Here is a 13,393-nt window from a genome sequence, read left to right as displayed (position 1 = left end):
AATCCACAACCCCAAAAAATAAGTTTATTTTCATTTTTGAAAGAAAAAAACTTAAATCAAAAGCAGAAGAATCAAACTGAAACAGCTGCCTGAAGAACTTTTCTACCAAAAACTGCTTCCGAAGAAGCAAATACATAAAAATGGTAGAATTTAGTAAATGTATGCAAAGAGGACCAAGTCCCTGCTTTGAAAATCTGATCAACTGAAGCTTCATTCTTAAAAGCCCACGAAGTGGAGACTGATCTAGTGGAATGAGCTATAATTCTCTGAGGCGGGGCTTGACCCAACTCCAAATAAGCTTGAAGATTCAAAAAGCTTTAACCAAGAAGCCAAGGAAATAGCAGAGGCCTTCTGACCTTTCCTAGGACCATAAAATATAACAAATAGACTAGAAGTCTTCCTCAAATCTTAAATAGCTTCAACATAATATTTCAAAGCTCTCACCACATCCAAAGAATGTAACGATCTTTCCAAAGGATTCTTAGGATTAGGACACAAGGAAGGGACAACAATTTCTCTACTAATGTTGTTAGAATTCACAACCTTAAGGAAAAAATCAAATGAAGTCTGCAAAACCGCCTTATCCTGATGAAAAATCAGAAAAGGAGATTCACAAGAAAGAGCAGATAGATAGCTCAGAAACTCTTCTAGCAGAAGAGATAGCTAAAAGGAACAACACTTTCCAAGAAAGTAGTTTAATGTCCAAAGAATGCATAGGCTCAAATGGAGGAGCCTGTAAAACTTTCAGAACCAAATTAAGACTCCAAGGAGGAGAAATTGATTTAATGACAGGCTTAATACGAACTAAAGCCTGTACATAACAGTGTATATCAGAAAGTATAGCAATCTTTCTGTGAAATAAAACAAAGAGTGGAGATTTGTCCTTTCAAGGAACTTGCAGACAAACCCTTATCCAAACCATCCTGAAAAAACTGTAAAATTCTAGGAATTCTAAAAGAATGCCAGGAGAATTTATGAGAAGAACACCATGAAATGTAAGTCTTTCAAACTCTATAATAAATCTTCCTAGAAACTGATTTACGAGCTTGTAACATAGTATCAATCACTGAGTCAGAGAAACCTCTATGACTTAGTACTAAGCATTCAATTTCCATACCTTCAAATTTAATGATTTGAGATCCTGATGGAAAAATGGACCTTGAGATAGTAGGTCTGGCCGTAACGGAAGTGGCCAAGGCGGGCAACTGGACATCCGAACCAGATCCGCACTACCAGCAACACAAATGATTGTTCCATGATGATTTTGGAAAACACTCTTGGAAGGAGAACTAAAGGCGGGAAGATATAAGTAGGATGATAACACCAAGGAAGTGTCAGTGCATCCACTGCTTCCGCCTGAATATCCCTGGACCTGGACAGGTATCTGGGAAGTTTCTTGTTTAGATGAGAGGCCATGAGATCTATCTCTGGAAGACCCCACATCTGAACAATCTGAGAAAAAACATCTGGATGGAGAGACCACTCCCCTGGATGTAAAGTCTGGCGGTTGAGATAATCCGCTTCCCAATTGTCTACACCTGGGATATGCACCGCAGAGCTTAGACAGGAGCTGGATTCCGCCCAAACAAGTTTAGAGATACTTCTTTCATAGCTTGGGGACCGTGAGTCCCACCCTGATGATTGACATATGCCACTGTTGTGATAATGTCTGTCTGAAAACAAATGAACGGTTCTCTCTTTAACATAGGCCAAAACTAAAGAGCTCTGAGAATTGCACGGAGTTCTAAAATATTTATTGGTAATCTCGCCTCTTGAGATTTCCAAACCCCTTGTGCTGTCAGAGATCCTCAAACAGCTCACAGTCCAGGTTGGCCAAACCAAAAGAGGCCCCTTGAACTAAACGATGGTGATCTATCCACCATGTCAGAGAGTGTCGTACATTGGGATTTAAGGATATTTAATTGTGATATCTTTGTATAATCCCTGCACCATTGATTCGGCATACAAAGCTGAAGAGGTCTCATGTGAAAACGAGCAAAGGGGATCGCGTCCGATGCTGCAGTCATGAGACCTAAAACTTCCATGCACATAGCCACTGAAGGGAATGACTGAGACTGAAGGTGCCGGCAGGCTGCAACCAATTTTAAACGTCTCGTCTGTTAGAGACAGAGTCATGGACACTGAATCTATCTGGAAGCCTAAAAAGGTGACCCTTGTCTGAGGAATCAAGAAACTTTTTGGTAAATTGATCCTCCAACCATGTTTCCGAAGAAACAACACTAGTTGATTTGTGTGAGATTCTGCAGTACATAAAGATTGAGCTAGTACCAAGATATCGTCCAAATAAGGAAACACTGCAATACCCAGTTCTCTGAATACAGAGAGTAGGACACCCAGAACCTTTGAAAAGAACCTTGGAGCGGTTGCTAGGCCAAATGGAAGAGCAACAAATTGGTAATGCTTGTCTAGAAAAGAGAATCTCAGAAACTGAAAATGTTCTGGATGAATCGGAATATGAAGGTATGCATCCTGCAAGTCTATTGTGGACATATAATGTCCTCGCTGAACAAAAGGCAGAATAGTCCTTATAGTCACCATCTTGAAAGTTGGTACTCTTACATAACGATTCAAAATTTTCAGATCCAGAACTGGTCTGAATAAATTTTCCTTCTTTGGGACAATGAATAGATTTGAATAAAACCCCAAACCTTGTTCCAGAAGAGGAACTGGCATGATTACCCCTGAAAACTCCAGATCTGAAACACACTTCAGGAAAGCCTGAGCTTTTACTGGGATACGTGACAGAAAAAAATCTTCTCACAGGAGGTCTTACTCTGAATCCTATTCAATACCTTTGAGAGACAATGCTCTGAATCCATTGATTATGAACAGATTTTATCCAAATATCCTTGAAAAACCTTAATCTGCCCCCTACCAGCTGAACTGGAATGAGGGCCGCACCTTCATGCGGACTTAGGGGCTGACTTTGGTTTCCTAAAAGGCTTGGATTTATTCCAATTTGAGGAAGGTTTCCAATTGGAGGCAGATTCCTTGGGGGGAGGATAGAGTTTTTTGTTCCTTATCCTGACGAAAGGAACGAAAATGGTTAGAAGCCTTAGATTTACCCTTAGGTTTTTTATCCTGAGGCAGAAAAACTCATTTTCCCCCAGTAACAGTTGAAATAATAGAATCCAACTGAGAACCAAATAAATTATTACCTTGGAAAGAAAGAGATAGTAATCTAGATTTAGATGTCTTATCAGCATTCCAAGATTTAAGCCACAAAGCTCTTCTAGCTAATAAAGCTAAAGACATGGATCTAACATCACAAATAAAATGATTAGCATGTTGCAGTAAGCAAATAATGCTAGATATGTCAGAATCCAATTCTTGTTGCGCTAAATTCTCCAACCAGAAAGTTGATGCAGCCGCAACATCAGCCAAAGAAATTGCAGGTCTGAGAAGATGACCTGAATATAAATAGGCCTTCCTTAGATAAGATTCAAGCTTCTTATCTAAAGGATCCTTAAAGGAAGTACTATCTTCCATAAGAATAGAAGTACGTTTAGCAAGAGTAGAAATAGCCCCATCAATTTTGGGGATCTTTTACCAAAACTCTATAAATTTTGCTGGCAAAGGATACAATTTTTTAAACCTTAAAAAAGGAATAAAAGAAGTAACTGGCTTATTCCATTCCTTAGAATCATATCAGAAATAGCCTCAGGAATAGGAAAAAAAAACTCCTGGAGAAACCACAGGAGGTTTAAAAACAGCATTTAAACGTTTATTAGACTGAACGTCAAGAGGACTGGTTACCTCAATATCCAAAATAATTAACACTTCTTTAATAAAGAACGCATATACTCAATTTTAAATAAATAAGTAGATTTGTCAGTGTCAATGTCTGAAGAGGATCTTCTGAATCAGATAGATCCTCATCAGAAGAGGATAAATTATCATAATGTTGGTCATTTGAAATTTCATCAACTAAATGAGAAGTTTTAAAAGACCTATTACATTTATTTGAAGGTGGAAATGCAGACAAAGCCTTCAGAATAGAATCAGAAACAAATTCTTTAAAATTTACAGGTATATTATGCACATTAGAAGTTGAAGAAACTGCAACTGTCAATGTACTATTACTGATGGACACATTATCTACATGTAAAAGTTTATCAAAACAACTATTACAAATGACATTCGGTGATATAATTTCTACAACTTTACAACAAATGCACTTAGCTTTGGTAGAACCGATGTCGAGCAGCAATGTTCCAGCAGAAGCTTCTGAGGCAGGGTCAAAGTGAGACATCTTGCAAAATGTAAGAGAAAAAACAACATATAAAGCAAAATTATCTATTTCCTTATATGACAGTTTCAGGAATGGGAAAAAATGCAAATAGCATAGCTCTCTGATAGAGAAAAAATCAAGAGGCAAACATCAATGGGGTATTGAAATAATGAAAAAGTTTGGCGCCAAGAATGACGCACAACGTAACTAAACTTTTTCACTAATGACGCAACCGTGTGAAAGGTCTCAGCGTCAAGTACAACGCCGGAAATGACGAACTTGCGTCAAAAATTATGCAATAAAGTTTAGCATTTGTTGCACCCGCAGGCCTAATACCGCCCACAATTTGTAAGAAGTAGTCAATTGAAAAACATAATTTATGCTTACCTGATAAATTCCTTTCTTCTGTAGTGTGATCAGTCCACGGGTCATCATTACTTCTGGGATATTAACTGCTCCCCTACAGGAAGTGCAAGAGGATTCACCCAGCAGAGCTGCATATAGCTCCTCCCCTCTACGTCACTCCCAGTCATTCGACCAAGGACCAACGAGAAAGGAAAAGCCAAGGGTGAAGTGGTGACTGGAGTATAAATTAAAAAATATTTACCTGCCTTAAAAACAGGGCAGACCGTGGACTGATCCCACTACAGAAGAAAGGAATTTATCAGGTAAGCATAAATTATGTTTTCTTCTGTTAAGTGTGATCAGTCCACGGGTCATCATTACTTCTGGGATACCAATACCAAAGCAAAAGTACACGGATGACGGGAGGGATAGGCAGACTCTTTATACAGAAGGAACCACTGCCTGAAGAACCTTTCTCCCAAAAATAGCCTCCGATGAAGCAAAGGTGTCAAATTTGTAAAATTTGGAAAAAGCATGAAGCGAAGACCAAGTTGCAGCCTTGCAAATCTGTTCAACAGAGGCCTCATTCTTGAAGGCCCAAGTGGAAGCCACAGCTCTAGTAGAATGAGCTGTAATTCTTTCAGGGGGCTGCTGTCCAGCAGTCTCATAAGCTAAACGAATTATGCTACGAAGCCAAAAAGAAAGAGAGGTAGCGGAAGCTTTTTGACCTCTCCTCTGCCCAGAGTAAATGACAAACAGAGAAGACGTTTGTCGGAATTCCTTAGTTGCCTGCAAGTAAAATTTTAGAGCCCGGACTACATCCAGGTTGTGCAGTAGACGTTCCTTCTTTGAAGAAGGATTTGGGCATAAAGAAGGAACAACAATCTCTTGATTGATATTCCTGTTAGTAACTACCTTAGGTAAGAACCCAGGTTTAGTACGCAGGACTACCTTATCCGAATGAAAAATCAAATAAGGAGAATCACAATGTAAGGCTGATAATTCAGAGACTCTTCGAGCCGAGGAAATAGCCATTAAAAATAGAACTTTCCAAGATAACAACTTTATATCAATGGAATGAAGGGGTTCAAACGGAACGCCCTGTAAAACATTAAGAACAAGGTTTAAACTCCATGGTGGAGCAACAGTTTTAAACACAGGCTTAATCCTGGCCAAAGCCTGACAAAAAGCCTGGACGTCAGGAACTTCTGACAGACGTTTGTGTAACAGAATGGACAGAGCTGAGATCTGTCCCTTTAATGAACTAGCAGATAAACCCTTTTCTAAACCTTTTTGTAGAAAAGACAATATCCTAGGAATCCTAACCTTACTCCAAGAGTAACCTTTGGATTCACACCAATGTAGGTATTTACGCCATATCTTATGGTAAATCTTTCTGGTAACAGGTTTCCTAGTCTGTATTAAGGTACTAATAACTGACTCAGAAAACCCACGTCTTGATAAAATTAAGCGTTCAATTTCCAAGCAGTCAGCTTCAGAGAAGTTAGATTTTGATGTTTGAAGGGACCCTGTATCAGAAGGTCCTGTTTCAGAGGTAGAGACCAAGGCGGACAGGATGACATGTCCACCAGGTCTGCATACCAAGTCCTGCGTGGCCACGCAGGTGCTATTAGAATCACTGATGCTCTCTCTTGTTTGATTCTGGCTATCAATCGAGGAAGCAACGGGAAGGGTGGAAACACGTAAGCCATCCTGAAGTCCCAAGGTGCTGTCAGAGCATCTATCAGGACTGCTCCTGGATCCCTGGATCTGGACCCGTAACGAGGAAGCTTGGCGTTCTGTCGAGACGCCATGAGATCTATCTCTGGTTTGCCCCAACGTCGAAGTATTTGGGCAAAGACCTCCGGATGAAGTTCCCACTCCCCCGGATGAAAAGTCTGACGACTTAAGAAATCCGCCTCCCAGTTCTCCACTCCCGGGATGTGGATTGCTGACAGGTGGCAAGAGTGAGACTCTGCCCAGCGAATTATCTTTGATACTTCCATCATAGCTAGGGAGCTTCTTGTCCCTCCCTGATGGTTGATGTAAGCTACAGTCGTGATGTTGTCCGACTGAAACCTGATGAACCCCCGAGTTGTCAACTGGGGCCAAACCAGGAGGGCATTGAGAACTGCTCTCAATTCCAGAATGTTTATTGGCAGGAGACTCTCCTCCTGACTCCATAGTCCCTGAGCCTTCAGGGAATTCCAGACGGCACCCCAACCTAGAAGGCTGGCGTCTGTTGTTACAATTGTCCAGTCTGGTCTGCTGAATGGCATCCCCCTGGACAGGTGAGGCCGAGAAAGCCACCATAGAAGAGAATTTCTGGTCTCTTGATCCAGATTCAGAGAAGGGGATAAGTCTGAGTAATCCCCATTCCACTGACCTAGCATGCACAGTTGCAGTCGTCTGAGGTGTAAGCGTGCAAAGGGTACTATGTCCATTGCCGCTACCATTAAGCCGATTACCTCCATACATTGAGCCACTGACGGGTGTTGAATGGAATGAAGAGTGCGGCAAGCACTTTGAAGTCTTGATAGCCTGTCCTCTGTCAGGTAAATCTTCATTTCTACAGAATCTATAAGAGTCCCCAGGAAGGGAACTCTTGTGAGTGGAACGAGTGAACTTTTCTTTTCGTTCACCTTCCATCCATGTGACCTTAGAAATGCCAGCACTAACTCTGTATGAGATTTGGCAGTTTGAAAGCTTGAAGCTTGTATCAGAATGTCGTCTAGGTATGGAGCTACCGAGATTCCCCGCGGTCTTAGTACCGCCAGAAGAGCACCCAGAACCTTTGTGAAGATTCTTGGCGCTGTAGCCAATCCGAATGGAAGAGCCACAAACTGGTAATGCCTGTCTAGGAAGGCAAACCTTAGGTACCGGTAATGATCTTTGTGAATCGGTATGTGCAGGTAAGCATCTTTTAAATCTACAGTGGTCATGTACTGACCCTCTTGGATCATAGGTAAAATTGTCCGAATAGTCTCCATCTTGAACGATGGAACTCTTAGGAATTTGTTTAGGATCTTTAAGTCCAGGATTGGTCTGAAAGTTCCCTCTTTTTTGGGAACCACAAACAGATTTGAGTAAAACCCCTGTCCCTGTTCCGATCGTGGAACTGGATGGATTACTCCCATTAACAAGAGCTCTTGTACGCAGCGTAGAAAAGCCTCTTTCTTTGTCTGGATTGTTGACAATCTTGACAGATGAAATCTCTCTCTTGGAGGAGAGTATTTGAAGTCCAGAAGGTATCCCTGAGATATTATCTCTAGCGCCCAGGGATCCTGAACATCTCTTGCCCAAACCTGGGCGAAGAGAGAAAGTCTGCCCCCCACTAGATCCGATCCCGGATCGGGGGCCCTCAATTCATGCTGTTTTGGGGGCAGCAGCAGGTTTCCTAGTCTGCTTGCCCTTGTTCCAGGACTGGTTAGGTTTCCAGCCTTGTCTGTAGCGAGCAACAGCTCCTTCCTGTTTTGGTGCAGAGGAAGTTGATGCTGCTCCTGCTTTGAAATTACGAAAGGAACGAAAACTAGACTGTCTAGTCTTGGCTTTGGCTTTGTCCTGAGGCAGGGCATGGCCTTTACCTCCTGTAATGTCAGCGATAATCTCTTTCAACCCGGGCCCGAATAAGGTCTGCCCTTTGAAAGGTATATTAAGCAATTTAGACTTAGAAGTAACATCAGCTGACCAGGATTTTAGCCACAGCGCCCTGCGTGCCTGAATGGCGAATCCTGAATTCTTCGCCGTAAGTTTAGTAAGATGTACTACGGCCTCCGAAATGAATGAATTAGCTAGTTTAAGGACTCTAAGCCTGTCCGTAATGTCGTCCAGAGTAGCTGAACCAATGTTCTCTTCCAGAGACTCAATCCAGAATGCCGCCGCAGCCGTGATCGGCGCAATGCATGCAAGGGGTTGCAATATAAAACCTTGTTGAACAAACATTTTCTTAAGGTAACCCTCTAACTTTTTATCCATTGGATCTGAAAAAGCACAGCTATCCTCCACCGGGATAGTGGTACGCTTAGCTAAAGTAGAAACTGCTCCCTCCACCTTAGGGACCGTTTGCCATAAGTCCCTTGTGGTGGCGTCTATTGGAAACATTTTTCTAAATATCGGAGGGGGTGAGAACGGCACACCGGGTCTATCCCACTCCTTAGTAACAATTTCAGTAAGTCTCTTAGGTATAGGAAAAACCTCAGTACTTTAGCAAAATATTTATCCAACCTACACATTTTCTCTGGTATTGCAACTGTGTTACAATCATTCAGAGCCGCTAACACCTCCCCTAGTAATACACGGAGGTTTTCCAGTTTAAATTTAAAATTTGAAATATCTGAATCCAGTCTGTTTGGATCAGAACCGTCACCCACAGAATGAAGTTCTCCGTCCTCATGTTCTGCCACCTGTGACGCAGTGTCTGACATGGCCCTAATATTATCAGCGCACTCTGTTCTCACCCCAGAGTGATCACGCTTACCTTTTAGTTCTGGTAATTTAGCCAAAACTTCAGTCATAACAGTAGCCATATCCTGTAATGTGATTTGTAATGGCCGCCCAGCTGTACTCGGCGCTACAATATCACGCACCTCCCTCTGAGCGGGAGATGTAGGTACTGACACGTGAGGCGAGTTAGTCGGCATAACTCTCCCCTCGTTGTTTGGTGAAATTTGTTCAATTTGTACAGATTGATTTTTATTTAAAGTAGCATCAATACAGTTAGTACATAAATTTCTATTGGGCTCCACTTTGGCATTGCAACAAATGACACAGGTATCATCTTCTGAATCAGACATGTTTAACACACTAGCAAATAAACTTGCAACTTGGAAATACAATTCAAATAGAATAATATTAAAACGTACTGTGCCTTTAAGAAGCACAGAAGATCTATGACAGTTAAAAATTAATAAATTGAAACAGTTATAGCCTCAATCCTTGTAAACAACACAACTTTAGCAAAGGTTTAATCCCATTAGCAAAGATAACAATTTCTGAAAGCAGGAAACAAATTACAGAATAAAAGTTTTTATTTCAGTCAAACTATAATTCTCACAGCTCTGCTGAGAGAAATTACCTCCCTCAAAATAAGTTTTGAAGACCCCTGAGCTCTGTAGAGATGAACCAGATCATGCAGGGAATACAATGAGTTGCTGACTGAAATATTTGATGCATAGTAAAAGCGCCCCTCCCCCACACACACAGCAGTGAGGGAGAACAGAAACTGACAGAAAAAACAGATTTAAGCAACTGCCAAGTGGAAAAATGGTGCCCAAACATTTATTCACTCAGTACCTCAGCAAATGAAAACGATTTTACATTCCAGCAAAAACGTTAAACATAATCTCTAGTTATTAAACAGCTTTATGTCTTTCTTACAGTGTAATTCTAGTGAAGTACCATTCTCCCAGAATACTGAAGTGTAAAGTATACATACATGACATTATATCGGTATGGCAGGATTTTCTCATCAATTCCATTGTCAGAAAATAAAAACTGCTACATACCTCTATGCAGATTCATCTGCCCGCTGTCCCCTGATCTGAAGTTTACCTCACTCCTCAGATGGCCGAGAACAGCAATATGATCTTAACTACTCCGGCTAAAATCATAGCAAAACTCTGGTAGATTCTTCCTCAAACTCTGCCAGAGAGGTAATAACACACTCCGGTGCTATTTTAAAATAACAAACTTTTGATTGAAGATATAAAACTAAGTATAATCACCATAGTCCTCTCACACGACCTATCTAGTTGCTGGGTGCAAGAGAATGACTGGGAGTGACGTAGAGGGGAGGAGCTATATGCAGCTCTGCTGGGTGAATCCTCTTGCACTTCCTGTAGGGGAGCAGTTAATATCCCAGAAGTAATGATGACCCGTGGACTGATCACACTTAACAGAAGAAAAAAGACTAAACCCCAGGTAAGAAATAAATTTCATTTTTAAAAGATGTTTATATTCCCCAAATATGAAACTGACAGTCTGCAGAAGGAAATACATGAACCTGACTCATGGCAAATATAAGTACAATACATATATTTAGAACTTTATATAAATGCATAAAGTGCCAAACCATAGCTGGGGTGCCTTAAGTAATAAAAAACATACTTACCAAATGACACCCATCCACATATAGCAGATAGCCAAACCAGTACAGAAACAGTTATCAGTAGAGGTAATGGTAATTTGAGAGTATATCGTCGATCTGAAAAGGGAGGTAGGAGATGAATCTCTACGACCGATAACAGAGAACCCATGAAATAGACCCCCGTTAGGGAAATCATCGTATTCAATAAGTGATACTCCCTTCATGTCCCTCTGACATTCGCTGTACTCTGAGAGGAATCGGGCTTCAACAATGATGAGAAGCGCATATCAACGTAGAAATCTTAGCACAAACTTACTTCACCCCCTCCATAGGAGGCAAAGTTTGTAAAACTGAATTGTGGGTGTGGTGAGGGGTGTATTTATAGGCATTTTGAGGTTTGGGAAACTTTGCCCCTCCTGGTAGGATTGTATATCCCATATGTCACTAGCTCATGGACTCTTGCCAATTACATGAAAGAAAAAGGAATAAGAGAAACAAAAGGAGCAGGTTAAAAAGATGTGCTAAAGAAAAAATAAACCCCTAAAAAAACATAAGTGTAAGGTCTTCTTTCATACAGGTGGTGAGAGTCCACAATCCATTGCTCATGGGAACTAATACCCAAGCTGTGGAGTCCATGAGTTATAACAAAGGGGAATGATTTTAAAAACATTTTCTTTTCCCACAGAGAAATTAAATCCACAACCCCAATAAAAATTCTCCTTTTTTTATTCACTTAAAATAAATCAAACAGGCAAAAAATCAAACTGAGACAGCTGCATGAAGTACCTTCCTACCAAAGGCTGCTCCTGAAGAAGCAAAAACATAAAAATGGTAGAATTTTGTAAAAGTATGCAAAGAAGATCAAGTAGCTGCCTTGCAAATCTGGTCAACTGTAACCTCATTCATGGAAGCCCAAGAAGAGGCAACTGACCTAAATAAATGAGCAGTAATCCACTGTGGTGGAGGCTGACCTGCCTCCAAGTGAGCCTTGTGAATCAAATTTCAACCAAGAGGCCAAAGAAACAGCAGAAACCTTCTGACCCTTCCTAGGACCAGAAAAATTTATCCCAAACTAGAAGTTTGTTTAAAGTCCTTAGTAGCATCAATGTAATATTTCAATGCCTTAACAACGTCCAAAAAATGCAAAAGATCTCTTAGAAACATTCTTAGGATTAGGACACAAACAGGATCAATATAGACTGGGTTTATAGCGTTGTGTGTGTGTGTGGGGGGGGGGTTACTGAGCTGAGCTAGGCCGCCACCGTCATGCTCAATGGTCCGGTCTGGGGCACAAAGATGATCAGCAAAATATATACTTGATCAGCAGCTGCTCCTGCATCAATATCAAGCTTGAAGAATATTAGATGCTGTATCAGTACAGAGATAATTGGCAGATTATCGATGGTACCACAAGAGCTCCTAAAAAAAAGTACCCATAACATAGCTGTAGTGTCTAAAAATGTTTCATCCCCTGTACGTCGCTGGTCTTTCAAAGGGGATTTTTTTTCTTGATTCTTTTCTTGATAGCATGGTCTCGCAGCCAGCAGCAAGACCCATGCTATTTTGGCCTGAAAAACCCTTAACGACCAGCAACAGGGTACGCCATGGTCGTTAAGCAAATAATCAACAGACAGTCAAACCAGTACGGAAACATATCAGCAGTGGTTCTGGAATAGCAGTATTTTGTAGATCCTTAAGGGAGGCAAAAGACAAGTCCCTGTAACCAATTATAGAAAGTTTATGAAAAATTAACCATGAGTTGAATAAAAGAATCACAAACCATACCCCATATACATCCCTGACAAGCACTGTACTCTGAGGGGAAACCGGGCCTCAATATAGACTGAAAACTCCTCTCTCTGAAGAATCAAATGCACATCTTCATTCTTTAACCAGCTCCAGCAGAGGCAAAGTAAAGACTGAGGTTATGTATTTTATAGGTTTCTTGGGGGATTGCGAGAAGAAGAGTAATTCCCAGGAGTAATGGATTATGGACTCTCGCCACCTGTATGAAAGAAATAAAGGTAAAGCAAATATTTGCAAACAATTAAATACATCCCAGCAGGTAATAGGCCATTTGGAACACGTTACAGGGGAGAACATTTGTCCCTATAAAGAGAAAGTGGAGTACTCTATAGCTTAAGCTAGTTATCCACCAATGTATTTGCCCCTGGGTGCCAGAAAGCTAAAACACATTGTATGTCAATATAAATCCGCAGCACCACATGAGCAGTTCTTTTCTAAAATTACTTCAAGACTATGCTGCAAGTGAGAGTCATTTGTTGGTAGTTTAAAAAAAAAAAAAGTGTAAATGACAGCCTTACCCTAGAATTCCTCCTGTCACAAACACCACAACAAGGTTTTCAAGATCAAGCGTGAAGGTGAAAACCAGCATTCCAATGAAGGACAGAATGTAAACAATCAAAGTGGTTTGTCTAGAAGGAAAGTGCAAGACAAAACGTCAGGGCTGTAAAAAAAGTTATACAAAGGTTTCTAACAACAAAAACACTAAACAGTATAAGCTAGCTATGCCTTATGTTGTGGTCAGTGTACAGCATACATTCCCTGTCTTTATCTGTGACATGATGAGATACGCTTGTATCCATCCCATAGCTGCTGGATTATCATAACTTGTCTTGAGGATCACATTAAAGGGACAGTCTACTCCAAATGTGTTATTGTTTAAAAGGTTAGATAACACCTTTACTACC

General features: G+C 40.9%; 1 protein-coding gene across 1 annotated transcript in view; it reads right to left on the bottom strand.

Annotated features, from left to right (window-relative positions):
* Positions 1-13,393, bottom strand: part of FLVCR1 (FLVCR heme transporter 1) — a 230,203-nt gene that overhangs the window by 97,183 nt on the left and 119,627 nt on the right. Inside the window, exon 6 of the mRNA XM_053712463.1 lies at positions 13,007-13,117. Within this exon, the coding sequence (XP_053568438.1) occupies positions 13,007-13,117 (111 nt within the window). The remainder of the gene's footprint in view (positions 1-13,006; positions 13,118-13,393) is intronic.

This window comes from Bombina bombina, chromosome 4 (genome assembly GCF_027579735.1).
Source record: "Bombina bombina isolate aBomBom1 chromosome 4, aBomBom1.pri, whole genome shotgun sequence".
Lineage (NCBI taxonomy): Eukaryota > Metazoa > Chordata > Amphibia > Anura > Bombinatoridae > Bombina > Bombina bombina.
This window is presented reverse-complemented; position numbering and strand designations above follow the sequence as displayed.